Below are 14,188 nucleotides of genomic sequence, written 5' to 3'. Positions count from 1 at the left end.
ATGACACAAACACACACATCCTGGGTATTAGTCCAACGTTGTGAAAATGGCACACACAAACACACAGTGAAAAGACAATACAGAGCTAAGAAATGGTAAATACAGAATTTAGGATAATGGTTTTTCTGAGAGGAAAGGGAAGGAAAACATAAGAGAAGTCACATGAATGATGTTTATCTTTGAACATTTAGGTACAGAAAAGCTTATTGTAACATTATGCCTTAAACTATGTATTGGGTCATCAGAAAAGTCATGATGCATTTTTACATAGAAGAACAGAAAAAATACGTCATGACTTTTCTGACCACCCCATATATTCTTATAAACATTCTGTTGTATGGACCCAGTATTGAATAAGGAAAAAAAGAAGAAATACAATGAAATATTCACCATGATTTTTTTTAGACAGTGATTTTCCCCATTTCCCAAATGATCTCTACAGATACATGTTAATCATAAAGAAAAAACTCTATTTTTATGTTCTTAAGGCATTACCTTCAGAAAGAGGACCTACCTTTCCACCTCGGCTCTCTCTGCTGTGGCCGCCTCCTTCAAGGCTGAGTTCTTAGAAACGAGGTCCCGTAAAGTACACTGAAGTTGCTGTTTGGCTTTGGGGCTGGACACAGCTCCCAATTTCTCGGTGAGGTCCTGGATATGTGTTATTGTAGATTCCAATTCCTCTTGTTTCCCATGAGTCATCTCTAGTGATTCTTCCGGATTATCAAGGTCTACACTATGGGATGCGATGATGGCTTCAAGGGAAGTGATGGTCTCCACCGCCCTGGCGACTGCTTCCTTATAGTGTGTTAGATTTTCATAAGCATCATCCAGAACATTCTGGTAAATAGGAGATGAAACGCTGTGACAAACCTGTTGAACTTCTCGGATTTCTGTCATTCTTGAATTGTGACAGTGCATGCACAATACATCCAAGTCTTAGCATTCTCGTACTTTTTGGCAATTTTACACTAGTATTTAAAAATGAATAACCAGAGACTGGCAGGTGGCGTGGTGGTTTAGGAGCTGGAATCCCACATGGCCGACTGCAGTGCAAGTCCAGACCTGGCAGCTTGCTTTCTTACCTTCCCTTTCTCACTCTGTCTCTCTCTGGTAAAATTAAAAAATAAATAATAATTAAAATATTAAATAATTCTTTTAAATGTTTAAAAAATAAAAATGAATAACTTTTTATTTGCATAAAGAAAAACTGTTTCTAATTTTCTTTTAAATCTAAACTCAAAATAATATCATATGAATCACATTTATGGATGTATATTCCTACTCTGGCACTCTTGTAATAGACTATGAATTAAATAAAACAATTGGGTATGTTTAATGTATATAATCTTTTTTTCTTTCCTTTCAGTTTGCTTTAGGGCATATGTGTTCACTGGAAACAGAGAAAGTAATAAATCACCCCATTGGGGGTGGAGGGGAGAATGATCCCTTCTTCTCCATTCTCCTCTCAGGATTTTGAGCCCAGAGCACATGTGCCTGGTGTGATTCTTCAAGCCATCAAACCATGCAGTCGGCCACAGGGGATCTAGCTGCCTTAACCTCCATGTCATTTGCTGGCCCAATGTATACAATCTTAATATTCATGAACAAATTAAAAAAGCAAACAACTCCACACCTATTATGTTTATTAATTAATGGCTCTACCACTAACTTCAATTTTAGCACATCAACGAATGTTTCCATGCTGTCTTCTAATTGAAATAAAAATAAATCATTGAAATAAATTACCTTAAAAGGCTTCTTCCAGTTCCATTCTAATACTATTTTTCTGGGGATTTATGTACATTATTTCTTAAAACTATATCAGAACCAAATAAAGAAGTATGCGAATTATTCAGCATTTGTTACAAACCCATTTAAAGAACACAATGAAGGTACTTCAAAAAGCTCATGGAAAAACAGAACTAAAGTATGAGTTAACTGTGGTGCCAAAAGAAAAAAAATGCATAGCACAGTTTTTTTTTTCCTCCCATAATACACATGGTCCATGAACTTTTTGAAAACTCCTTATATTAGGGTTCATAATACTACTTCACATTTCTTTTTTTTTTTTTTTCTTTTAAGGCTTTTGCCATAGGGTGTACATGCTCTATGGAAAGAGAGAGACAGAGGGAAAAATGAGAAATCGAGGGGTGGGAGGGGATGGCCACACCACAATCCCTTCTCCTCCATTCTCCTCTCAGGATTTTGGGTAGGCACACACATAGACACAGCCAGTATGATTTTCAAGCCGCCAGGTCCAGGATTCAAACCACAGTCACCCACGTGGGAGTCCAGCACTTTAACCACCACACCATCTGATGGTCTGGTCCCTGCTTTACATTTCTACAATATTTGTACTTATCAAAATGTCCTAAATATATTATCTAATAACAACTCTGAATTAGAAAAAAAGGAGTTAATGTCCTTGTTCTCTAAATTTAATGAGACAAGTCTGAAAACACTGTATAAGGCATTATTAAACACAGCGAATACCATGGAGACTAAGAGAGCCCTCTACTCTCCCATCAGAAAGGAAGGAAGGGAACACACTGGAGTCACTCTCGAGTTTAGCAAATGATCACAACTGCTCAACTGTGCTGTGGTAGCAGAAAGTGGCTACCGCCAATACACAGACGAACAAGCATGGCTGTGGCCACTGAAGCTGTACTTAGAGGGCCAGGCAGCCACACAGCAGCACCACCACCTCGGCCCACTTAGGGAAGGTCCTGGGTTTTCAACGTGGGACTTCCTGAGCACGATGACCACAGTCTGGGCCAGCTAAGACTGGGGCTGGATTATAAAGTGAGGGCCCTGCTGGGAAAGCCCCTTTCTCTATCATTCTCTCTTTCTCTGTTTATCGCCCATGAAAGACATTAGAAACAAAAAACAAAAAATGTATACAATCAGGCCCAGTGGGCAAGATTTGGCCCATGAACCTTAATTGGATGATCCTAGGTCTTGAATCAGACAAATTTCAGTTTGAATCCTGATTCAGTTACTATTACAAGACAGAAAAATCTTTGAGTTTCAACTTAATTTTCAAACAGGGCTAATTTTAGCACCCACTTCACAGAGTTGAGGTAAAGATGAGAACAAAGTGTCTAGCACAGTGCCTAGCACAGCCTAGGTTCTGAGTAAACATCTGTTACTTGGTGTTCTTCTTTCCACACTATTTCTTCCATTATCTCCTACTATCACTAAAGAAAAAAAAAAAATTATCCTGAGGTTGAGAGGGGCTATGAGAAAAACAGCAATAAAGGTGTTAGATTTGTCTTTTTCAAACTCCAAGGCACTGTGTTTAGGCATAAAAGAATCAGGATTATAAACTGTCTTGTTGTCATTTTTGGCTGATTTGCTTAAGGGTGCATGTGCTGGCCCAGGATGTTTCTAAAGTCACCAGGTCCACGTCTCAAACCATGCAGTCACCTGTGTGGGATCCAGCTGTCCTAACCACTAGGCAAGGGGTCAGCCTGACATTTTTAAAAAATGCTATCCTCCTAAAGAAAATTTTCCTGTAGAACCTGAACTTTCTTAGAAATCCAGGTGTTGACTAGAGTAAAACATAAAATCAAGTAAAAATAGATGCACTGTTAATTAAGAAAAAGAAAAACTTACGATGCGCAAATCGATGCTTGTGCTAAGCTGCATTTGAAGGTCTTCAATGTCACGTAACTTAGTTTCTGCATCACCAGTTTCAGGGGCGTTTTCTTCTCTTTTTCTCTTAATAGCAGTTACAGTCTTAATATTGTACATTTCTGCCTGAATTTGTTCTTGAAACATTTCACACTTGTCCTTTTCCATTTGAACGTGTTTAATTTCCAAATCTATAAGAAAAGGCTGCTGTAACTCAGATTTTATCTCATTTAAAGAATGTAAAACATTTTCTAGTTTGTCATGAAAATTTTCGACCATTTCTTTAGGCTGGAATTCCAGTATCATGGTTTGGAAAGCCTGGTGTAATTTATCACATTCTTTCATGTTCAGCTTTATTTGCAGCATTTCTTTCTCTTTGAAGGAGTCATCAAAGGCTTTATTTTCACTTAATGTTTTTATTATCTCATCGTAGAAGCGCCTGGCTTTTTCGATCCTCTGATTCAAAAGTTGAGCCTCGAGTATTCTGCTTTCTGGTGAAGCATCGGGAGCGTTTAGGACTGCTTCAGCCCTCTTCTTCATCTCTAAATCTCTGGCCCTCATTTTACTTAGTGATGCCTGATATTTGCTATATTCTGTCATGAATGTGTCCAACTGCTTAATTTTTTCTTCCAAGTCCTTTTCTTTTTCAAATACTTGCGTGTATAACTGATCAAGATGTGAATAATCCCAGTTTAGTCCTATACAGTCAAACACTTCTTTCAGTTTCAAAATTTGTAAGATGCTAGATTGAATACCAGTGAATCTGTCTTTAAGATTACAGAATTCCTCTCTAACCTCTTGATTTATTTCTTGGTTATGGAGGAGTTCATTGTGCTGTAAATTGTCAACTTCCTTCTGAAGCACAGAAGTTTTTTCGCGGAATTCTCTGCAAAAATTTACCTTATGTTCTACTTCGCTACATTTATTCTGAATGAATCTTCGTGTTCTGTTGGCTCTGGTCTTAAGACTCTCCAATTGGTCGTTCAGAAAGAGTCTTTCAAACACATTCAGATCCTTACCAATGTCTGTTAGTTCCTGAAGATGTGTGGAGACGACACTCTCGATTTCCTGCAATTTGTTCTGAGATGTCTTTAAAACAGCATGGTGATGTTCTAGTGCAGCCTCTGTGGAGGTGGTGTCCATTTTCGGAATTAGCAGTGTTTCATTTCCTTGAAGTGTAAGTTGAACCTTCGCTATTACTGCAAAAAGTTTACTTCTTTCTTCTAATTTAAATTCTAATTGCTGTGATCTTTGAGTTGATTTTAACACTAGTATTTGGTATTGATTCTGTAAGTCCTCCAGGATGTCATTTAAATCATGGCTCTCGTATGCTGTCAGGTTAGGAATGTTACCTTTGATCTCTTTAACCAGTGAGTCCAGGGCCTGCTGCTTCTCCAGGATGCCATCATGCGTCACCTTGCATTTTCTGATCTGTGAAAGAATGTCATCTGGGAGAAGGGAAATGGGGGCAGTGAGTTCCTCTGCTAGATTCTTGACCCATAAGATAGCCTCTTTTATCTCATTCCTTACATTACACTTCTTAATCTCATTTTCTGCCTGTAGGTTTAAGGGCTCTAATGCTTCCAACTGTTTCTGTAAAGTATTTATTGCATCTTCCAAAATCTTCTTCTCTTTTTCTCCCCAAATCCTCTTCATCTGAAGTTCAGCTTGCCCCTTTAAAACAAAAAATCTGTTCCTGACAACCTGGAGTTCAGTAGTCAAGGCAATCAAGCTTTGGCTCCCCTCCTGTTCTTCTGGAGAGTTCAGACTTGATTGTAGACACGTCTGCAGTTGCTGGAGAGAAATGTCAATGTCTTGGATCTTACTCATGAGGGATGTAAATTCATCGTATTTCAGTATCTGCTGAGAATGCTTCTTTTGAACCAGTTGTTCTATCTGTTCCCAACCAAGTTCAAGTTGCTTAATCTGGCTTTCTAACAACTTCTTATCCATGGCCGTCAAATGGTTTGATAAAGTTTCCCATTCGATTTTCAACTTGCTTAAAGAAACTTTCTCTTTTTCTACTGATGCCAGAAATTTTTCAATTTTGTCCAGATAGGTTGTACTTTCCAGTGGTCCCCTAAAAAAATAATAAGAGAAAGTAGAGCTTATCAATATTTAATATTTATTATTCATCAACGGTTAGATGTCGTGAAAGAGATTAACTCTGCTCTGAATTCATGGACATGATTGGGTTGTCTATAAAATTATTACATCCTTCAAAATCAGAATTTTGTTTACTGTGTCTTTCAGTCGTTGTGTGGCAATGTAGAAAACTCACCCATAAAATGAGGATGATAAAAATAAAGAACTACAGGAAAAGAGTGACAAGGGAAGGGAGTAATGTATGTAAATATACTTTCATAAACTAACAAGTACTTATACAAAATCGGCCTGGCACTGAGAGATTTACCATGATATTCAACCCTCTCATTACACTTTTCCCAACAATACTGATACAGATATTGACTGAGTTACAATCATCAAGCAAATCTTTTGAACATAAAATTGCTTCCTCAAGATATGTTACTGAAAGTAAACCACATTTAATTAGAACATAAACCTTTCTGGGACCAGCAGTTAGCGTAATGGCTATGTTGCTAGACTCCCATGTAGTCGACCACGGTTCGCGTCCCAGACCCAGTGGCTTAAAACTCACGCTGGGCGCATGTGCGTGCGTGCCCAAGATCCCGAGAGGGGAATGGAGGAGAAGGGATTGCGGCGTGGCAATCAAATCAAATCACCCCTGGGGGATGATTTCTCGCTTTCTCTCTCTCTGTCTCTGTCTGTCTGGAGAGCGCACGTGCCCTATAGCAAGAAAAAAAAAAACTTTCTGATAATGAGAAAATATTTACATATAGAAATCTCTACCGCCAGTTGCTATCATTTTCTAAGCCAACGGGTGCACATATATTTTTAACCATCAAAATACATATATACTCAATAGGTACCAATCTATTTAAACCAGCTATGCCAATACTAAGCAACTGTGAACGTGTTTCTCCCCTACTGCCAGTTTCAAACACATTCGTGACAAAAATATTGTTTAAAAAATGGGTTTGTAAAATACCCAGTACCGTGAAAATTTTGCCTGAAACCAACAGTTTCCTTAAATGGCTTCTGCTACGGTCTGAATGTATGTGGCCTCTAAAATTCACATTTTGAAACCAAATCAGTAATATAAAGGTATGAGGGGTCAGGATTTGGGGATGTGATCACATCATGAGAATGGAGCCCCTCTGAATGGAATCAGTGCCTTATAAAAGAGACCTCAGAGAGCTGTACTTCCCCTTATTCCATGTGAGAGCACAGACAGAAGTTGCCATCTATAAATCAGAGAGAGAGCCCTGACTGGATAACAGATTTGCTGAGGCTTGATCCTGGATTTCCTAGCCTCCAGAACTATAATAAATCTATGCTGTTTATAAGCCACCCAGTCTACAGTGTTCTTGTTATAACAGCTCAAACAAACTAAGACAACTTCTATATGGAATTAATTTCCATACTACAGGTTTTTTTAAAATTTATTATTTATTTATTTTCATTTGTTGTTGTCATTATTATTATTTTAATTTGACCCAAGAGAGACAGAGAGAAAGGGAAAGGGAGAAAACAAAATGCCAGGTCCAGAACTCAAACCGTGATCAGCCATGTGGGAATCCAGTGCCTTTAACCACCATGACACCTGCCAGCCCCTCCATACCGTAGTTTTTTTAAATCGTAGTATCCTTTTTTAGTATAAACTCCTAAATCCTGGACCTGTCCAAGGCAGTAGAGGTGATGCTTAAACAAAAGAATGCAAGTCCTAAATTCTTATACTTACACTTTCAGACTTTCCTTTTCAGTCAACAAGGCTTTCATCGAGTATTCAGCTGCAGAGAGGGATTCCTGAAAATCTTCAAGACGGTGGTACTGACTTTCTTTATTTTTCTTCAAAGTAGTAAGTGCCTGAAGCAGACTATCCAGTTGGTGCTCTGAGTATCTTGTATTGTGGAGAACCAAGGGACTTGTTTCTGTTGTGTTAAGACATTCACTTTGTTCCAGTGGTTCAATGGATGTTTTCTTTGCATTCAACTGGGTATATAAATCCTGTAATCAAGTCAGGCAAATTGGTAAACAAAAATCCACTCATTTACTCATTAATTCATTCATTCTTCTCTTTCCTCCTCCTTCACATTCTATTCCAAGATGACCCTCTAAACATTTCATCTGCACACCGAGAAACTGAAGTCCTGACTTTTAAAAGTTTTTTTTTTTTTCCTGACTAGAATCATGTTAAAAATCTACACTTTATTTTAGCCAAAAAGCTGAGAAGCAATTCCTGTTAAAAGCAAGGCTAAGACTCGCCATTGGCCCAGCGTTTCATATCAATTAGATCACCAGCTGTCTTAAAGGTTTTGCAATGTCAGAAGGAAGATTAATCTTATTTTTATTATTTACATACAGTACCTCTCTTTCCTATTTGAAATACATGTTCACTGTTATGTAAACATAGCTAGAATTATAGGGATCATTTATAGTTTCACTTTTAAAAATGTGGCCAAGTATTAGTTTTTTAGGTTACTTTACAAAAGCTGTAAGTGCATTATACAGAAACACAGCTACGTAAACACAGCTGTAAACACAAAGGAGGAGGACTCCAGAATGTCGAGCGTTAGGAAAAATAAAAGAAATTGATCAGAATCAGAAGAATACACAGGACTAAGAAAAGGAATGATGACAAGTCCTAATCTCCACATTTTGTTACTGAATAAGTTTTCAGGAACTTTGTGAAAGAGAAAGACGACTAATTTTAATTGAACTCTCCCACTTTTTAAATGGAAAGATTTATACAACTTACTGATTAGTACATAATTATATAGTTACCAAACTGATCATCAGGCAAAGGTTAAATAAGACTTTTCACTCCGTGCAAGCAAGTTTCTGGTAATTAAAACATATTGTATAGCAGTGGATAAATGATGCAATCATGCTGTCAGTGTTTTTCATGTTTCCATACCTCCATCTCTTTCAATTGTTCATTTCTTAACATAATATCTAATTCTAAAGGTTGATTTTGTAGCTCATTGACTTTCTGCTCATCCTTAGTGTTTTTCATGCTTTCTTGAACATCAAGAGAACGTTGTTTTGACAAAACCATTTCCACAGCTGAGTTCTGAAAACATAAAAAGATTAATTGCTGAATAGTCTACCTTAAAAACAGTGTTTTTCTTGATAAAAACATGCCAGTTTCTTCTATTTACTCAGATTAAAGACTTCAAAGAAGTATATTTGGGCACTACCAAAGATGACTTTCTTTCCATATAAAAATTAATGCTTATATTAATTTCCAAGTAAACTTTTTTCAAATATAGGATTGTTCAACATTACATGTTGAGGAATAATCTATAGTCTTAAAGAAAACAGATGTAGGAAAAAAAACAATGATTCCCAAATCTATTTTCGTATTCACTACGATGTAGAAAACAGGATGAATAATAGGCATTCATTGTTGATTACTGGTTGTTTAAAATAAGTGGACAGAGAAAACACCAAGATTTTATGATATTAAGAATAAATTATGGGGGCTGGCGCGTGGCATGGTGGTCAAGGGTGCTAGACTCCCACATGGCCAACCACTGTTCAAGTCCTGGACCTGGTGGCTTGCTTTCTCACTTTCCATCTCTCTCTGTCTGTCTCTCTCTCTGTCCCTATCTAGTCAAATTAAAATTAAATAAAGTTTAATAAAATAATTCTTAAAAAAAATAAATAAATAAAGCATGGGGCCAGCAAGTGACATGGTTAAGGCTCTGGACTCCCACACTGCCAACTGTGGTCAGAGTCCCCGATCCAGTGGCTTGAACGTCATGATGGGCAAGTGTGCCTGTGTGCCTAGAATCCTGCAAGGAAAATGACAAGGGACTCTGCTGTGGCCATTCCCCCTGGGCAGTGACTTCTCACTTTCCCTCTCTCCTCCCTCCCCTCTCTGGTGAGCACACAGATCCTATGACAAGAATTTTTTTTAAATTTTATTTATTCATTTATTTTAATTTGACAAGAGAGACACATACATACATGCAGAGAGAGAGAGAGAGAGACAGACAGAGAGAGAGAAAGAGAAAAAAAGCAGCCAGATCCAGGACTCGAACCATGGTCAGCCATGTGGGAGTGTCCAGCATCTCAACCACCACACCACCTGCTGGTCCAGACAAAAACATTTTTAAAATAATTATGGGGCCAGCAGGTGGTGTGGTGGTTAAGGTGCTGGACTCCCATAAGGCCAATTCCAGTTCAAGCCCCAGACCCAGTGAATTGAAAATCACCTCAGGGGTGCCTGTGTCCAAGGTTCCAAGAGGAGAATGAAGGACAAGGGAGTGTAGTGTGGCCATCACCCCTGGGGGGTGGGGGAGAGTGTGATTTCTGACTTTCATTCTCTCTCTCTCTCTTGCGAGCACAGATGCTCTACTACAAAAACCTTTAAAAAGGGAGGATGGGCATTATGCCTTAAACCAATTAATAGCAAGAATTACAACCTGAGTAATTGAAAACAGGTTACATATGGAATAATTTGACTTTTTTAAAAGCTGTAAAAACTTGAGGTTCTCAATAAAACATAGAGACAGGGCATCTGCATTCACTTGTTCATTTTTTCAACAGTATTTCTTGAGCAAATTAAATTTATATGTATCAGTTACAATGTCAGTCATTTTAACAAAATTATTTTTATTACTTGGTCAGTTATTAGTTTTATTTTCTGGTTACTGAATAAATGAAGGAATCCTTAATTCTGCCATTTATTTTCATGTCAGTAGAACCTTTGAGTTATCAAATCTATGAATAAAAAGTGTCCATGTTCCCAAACAAAGGAGAAGCTGTTATATTAAGAATACCCTGTAGGAAGTAACATAAGAAGTTAACAACAGGGGACACTGAATGGTGAGGTAGAAGGAAACTTGATGTATAATTTTACTAAGTTTTCTGTAAATGTACAGCTATTCTAAAAGTAAATTTAATTTAAATCAAAGAAATACTACCTGAGACTTCAGAGATTCAGCTGTCTGGAGTTACTGGTTTTATTTGTTATTTATTTATTTTTTAATGCCAGAAAGCATGTTCATATGCGAAGCAGGGGTGAGTGGGGAGAGAGGGAGAGAGAAAACCCATGCAATGGGGCTTGGTCACACTGAAATCCTTTTTCCTCCAATTCTCCATCCCATCAGGATCTTGGGCACATGTGTTTCTCTACTACACCATTGTCCAGCCCCTGCTTCCCAATTAATGTATCCATGGGAATTCAGAACCCTTGCTCTCCCTTACCTGATGAGGAGTGCCTTAAGACTACCATTACACAGGAAAGCACTACCCGCCTTTGTAAAGCCTGCCTTCAGTGGTTGGAAAAAATATTAAAAACCTGAAAGCACACCAAAATACCTTTTGTTTACCAACCCAAGAGCTGTGTGTCCACCTTGGCAGAAAAGCAAGTCAACAGAATCCCTCAAAGGAACATTTTAAATGTAAAAGATGCCATTCTATTGCTCATGCCAAGGAGGACAGAACACAGACCCAGGTCCCTGCCTGGCTCCCTGGCAAGATTCTTTCTTTTCCAGTCATCCTGTGCCCACTACCCACGCTATATGTTATTTTGATTTTGCAAGCGCATTTTATTTATTTTTTTTGAGAGGCTTTTGCTATAGGGTGCGTGCGCTCACCAGAAAGACAGACAGACAGACAAAAAGTGAGAAATCACCCTCCCGAGGGGGTGGCCACACCACAATCCCTTCTCCTCCATTCTCTCGGGATCTTGGGCACACACACACATGTGCCCGGTGTGAGTTTAAGCCACCGAGTCCAGGACTCGAACCACAGTGGACTACACAGGAATCCAGTGACATAGCCATTATGCTAACGGCTAGTCTCAAATTTTAAATATTTTATGTGAAAGTATATTTCACACATGCATAAAAGATCAAAATATAACAGATATTTGTTTCCAAAAACACAGATTTAAGAGATGTAATTTTCCAAGTTAAAGAAATAGTTGAAAGGTCAACTTCCATCTCTTCTCAAGTCCAAACATAACATGTTTTTATATTTTTACAACACATTAGTATTCATGCAGAATTGTTTTGTGTGTTTTTGAAAGAATTATTTTATTTAATTTCATTTTATTATTATTATTTTCTTATTTGACCAGAGAGTGACACACAGGGAGAAGGAAGGTGAGACAGCAAGCCACCAGACATGGCACTGGAATCGTGGTCTCCCATGTGGGAGTCCAGCACCTTAACCATCATGCCACCTGCCAGCTCCGCTGTGTGTGTGTGTGTTTGAGTGTTTTTTGCTATAGGTCATATGTACTTGCCATAAAGACAGGCAGAGACAGAGGGACAGAAAGTGAGAAATCACCCTCCGGGGGGATGGCCACGCCACAATCCCTTCTCCTCCATTCTCCTCTCGGGATCTTGGGCACGCACGCACGCACATGCGCAGTGTGAATTTAAGCCACCGGGTCCAAGACTCGAACTGTGGTCGACTACATAGGAGTCCAGTGACATAACCATTACGCCAACTGCTGGTCCCATATGTTTTTAATGCTTATACAAATCAGAATCATGTTATAACTTGGATTTTTTTTTCTCAATAGAATGCTTAGAGGTTTATCCACATTAACAGATATAAATCTAGTAGTCATTTTAGCTTTGTAATCATTCTGCCGTTTCAATGAACTGTGGCTGATTCACCTGTTAAGACTATGGATGATAACACTGTTCTCAATTTTTTCTACTCTATGCATTGCTGTGATTCACACCTTTGTACAAGACTTGCACACACTTGTGAGTTTCTTTATGATATTTACCAAGCTCTGAAAGTACTAGTCATAGAACATGGTCTTTTTTACTGTCACTAGCTTCTGATTTGTTCTCTAAACTGAACTACAATTTACATTCCATCAGCATGATAAAAGAATTCATGTTTTCTCAATGCCTCTCCAATATCGGTGCTAATAGACTTCCATTTCTGCCAATATAATAGGCGTAAAATTCAATTGTTTCAGTGGTAATTCCCTGACCGGAGCTGTTCTTCACATGCTCAATGACCAGAGTCTAATGTTTCCGAATTGTTTTTGTATATTCATTGTCCACGTTTTTTTTGTTTGTACTGCTTGTGATTTTCAGTGTTCTTTTGTATTCTGGATGCTACTCTTCTATCAGCTAAATGCACTGTTAATTATGGACTTCCGTGAGCCCTTATGAACCCTTAGCCTCTGGAGTAAACATTCTTCCCTTCCTCACTGCTCCTGGAATTTCTCTTTTCAGAAAACATAATTAGCATAAACTCAAGAAAAAGTGTAACCTTTACACAGTGTAATAAGTGAACACATTATGTACACAGATGACATCTTCAAAGTTAATAATAAATTTAAAGTGGAAAGTTACCATTCTAACATAAACGAGTTTGGATTAATTGCCAACTATTTTTTCTTAAATGTTGCTTTTTTTTCCAGCCACATACCTTCCCTTAGGTGGCTGGAAAAAAATAGGAGGTGAAAATAAGAATATCATCCTCTCTCCTTAAGAGCAGGGCTATGACACTTCCATTTGTGTATTCCTTAATTCACAAAGTAAATCTTTTACTTTAACATTGAAAAGACTGATCTCTAAATAACTGAGCACTGTCTCAGCTTAGCAAACACACAACACAGTCCAATGGGGCCAGTCAATAACAGCTTCACCGTCCCTTTTTCTGATGGTAACTGCGTGATAGTTGGAAATCTTAATGAAGGATGTGTAACTTGCAAAGAGTGGGAAGTATCTTGTGAGCTTTAGAGGATAATTTTTTTTTTTCTAAAGTCCTCCAATACTGAACAGTGAAAAACAACTCTAAGCATCAGTATACAGTCCTACGTTACCATCTGGACAGAATCAATAGGCAGATCAACATAGCCTCCAAGGCGGCCCATTTCTTTCTCTTAGTATAACATTGAAAATCTGACGTGACATTCAAGGCAACTGGGACTCAGCCAGCCTCTCGGGCCTCAGCTCTGTCCCTCTCTGTCCTCTATTCACCATGCTCCAGCCACAGTGCCCTAATCAGCCTCTGAAAGCCCTCCAGTTCTCCCAGAAGCGGAGGAAATAATATGTACTCCATCAAGCACGTTCCCCATGCCAGCCCTGAGCTCTAACTCCAGATGACCTCTCCAGTCTCCTGAGAAAAGCTCTGTGAGCCTATAGCTTAGGTCAGATTCTTTTGTTAAAAGCTATCATTGAGAGGGAACCAGCAGTTAGCGTAATGGCTATGTCGCTGGACTCCCACGTAGTTGACCGCGGTTCGCGTCCCGGACACGGTGGCTTACACTCACGCCGGACACGTGTGCGTGCATGCCCAAGATCCCGGGAGGAGAATGGAGGAGAAGGGATTGCGGCGTGACCATCCCCCCTGGGGGGTGATTTCTCGCTTTCTGTCTCTATGTCTCTCTCTCTCTGTCTGTCTGGCGAGCGCACGTGCCCTATAGTGGAAAACAAACAAACAAACAAACAAACCTCTCCAAAAAAAAAAAAAAACACTAACATTAACA

At 38.7% G+C, this 14,188-nt stretch overlaps 1 protein-coding gene across 1 annotated transcript in view; it reads right to left on the bottom strand.

Moving 5' to 3' along the window:
- SYNE2 (spectrin repeat containing nuclear envelope protein 2) overlaps positions 1-14,188 on the bottom strand; it is a 339,863-nt gene that overhangs the window by 192,872 nt on the left and 132,803 nt on the right. Inside the window, exons 45-48 of the mRNA XM_006142397.3 lie at positions 8,633-8,788; positions 7,457-7,722; positions 3,616-5,713; positions 515-837 (exon numbers count right to left, since the gene is read on the bottom strand). Coding sequence (XP_006142459.1) covers positions 515-837; positions 3,616-5,713; positions 7,457-7,722; positions 8,633-8,788 — 2,843 coding nt within the window. The remainder of the gene's footprint in view (positions 1-514; positions 838-3,615; positions 5,714-7,456; positions 7,723-8,632; positions 8,789-14,188) is intronic.

Source organism: Tupaia chinensis, unplaced genomic scaffold, assembly GCF_000334495.1.
Source record: "Tupaia chinensis unplaced genomic scaffold, TupChi_1.0 Scaffold000075_1, whole genome shotgun sequence".
Taxonomy (NCBI): Eukaryota; Metazoa; Chordata; class Mammalia; order Scandentia; family Tupaiidae; genus Tupaia; species Tupaia belangeri.
This window is presented reverse-complemented; position numbering and strand designations above follow the sequence as displayed.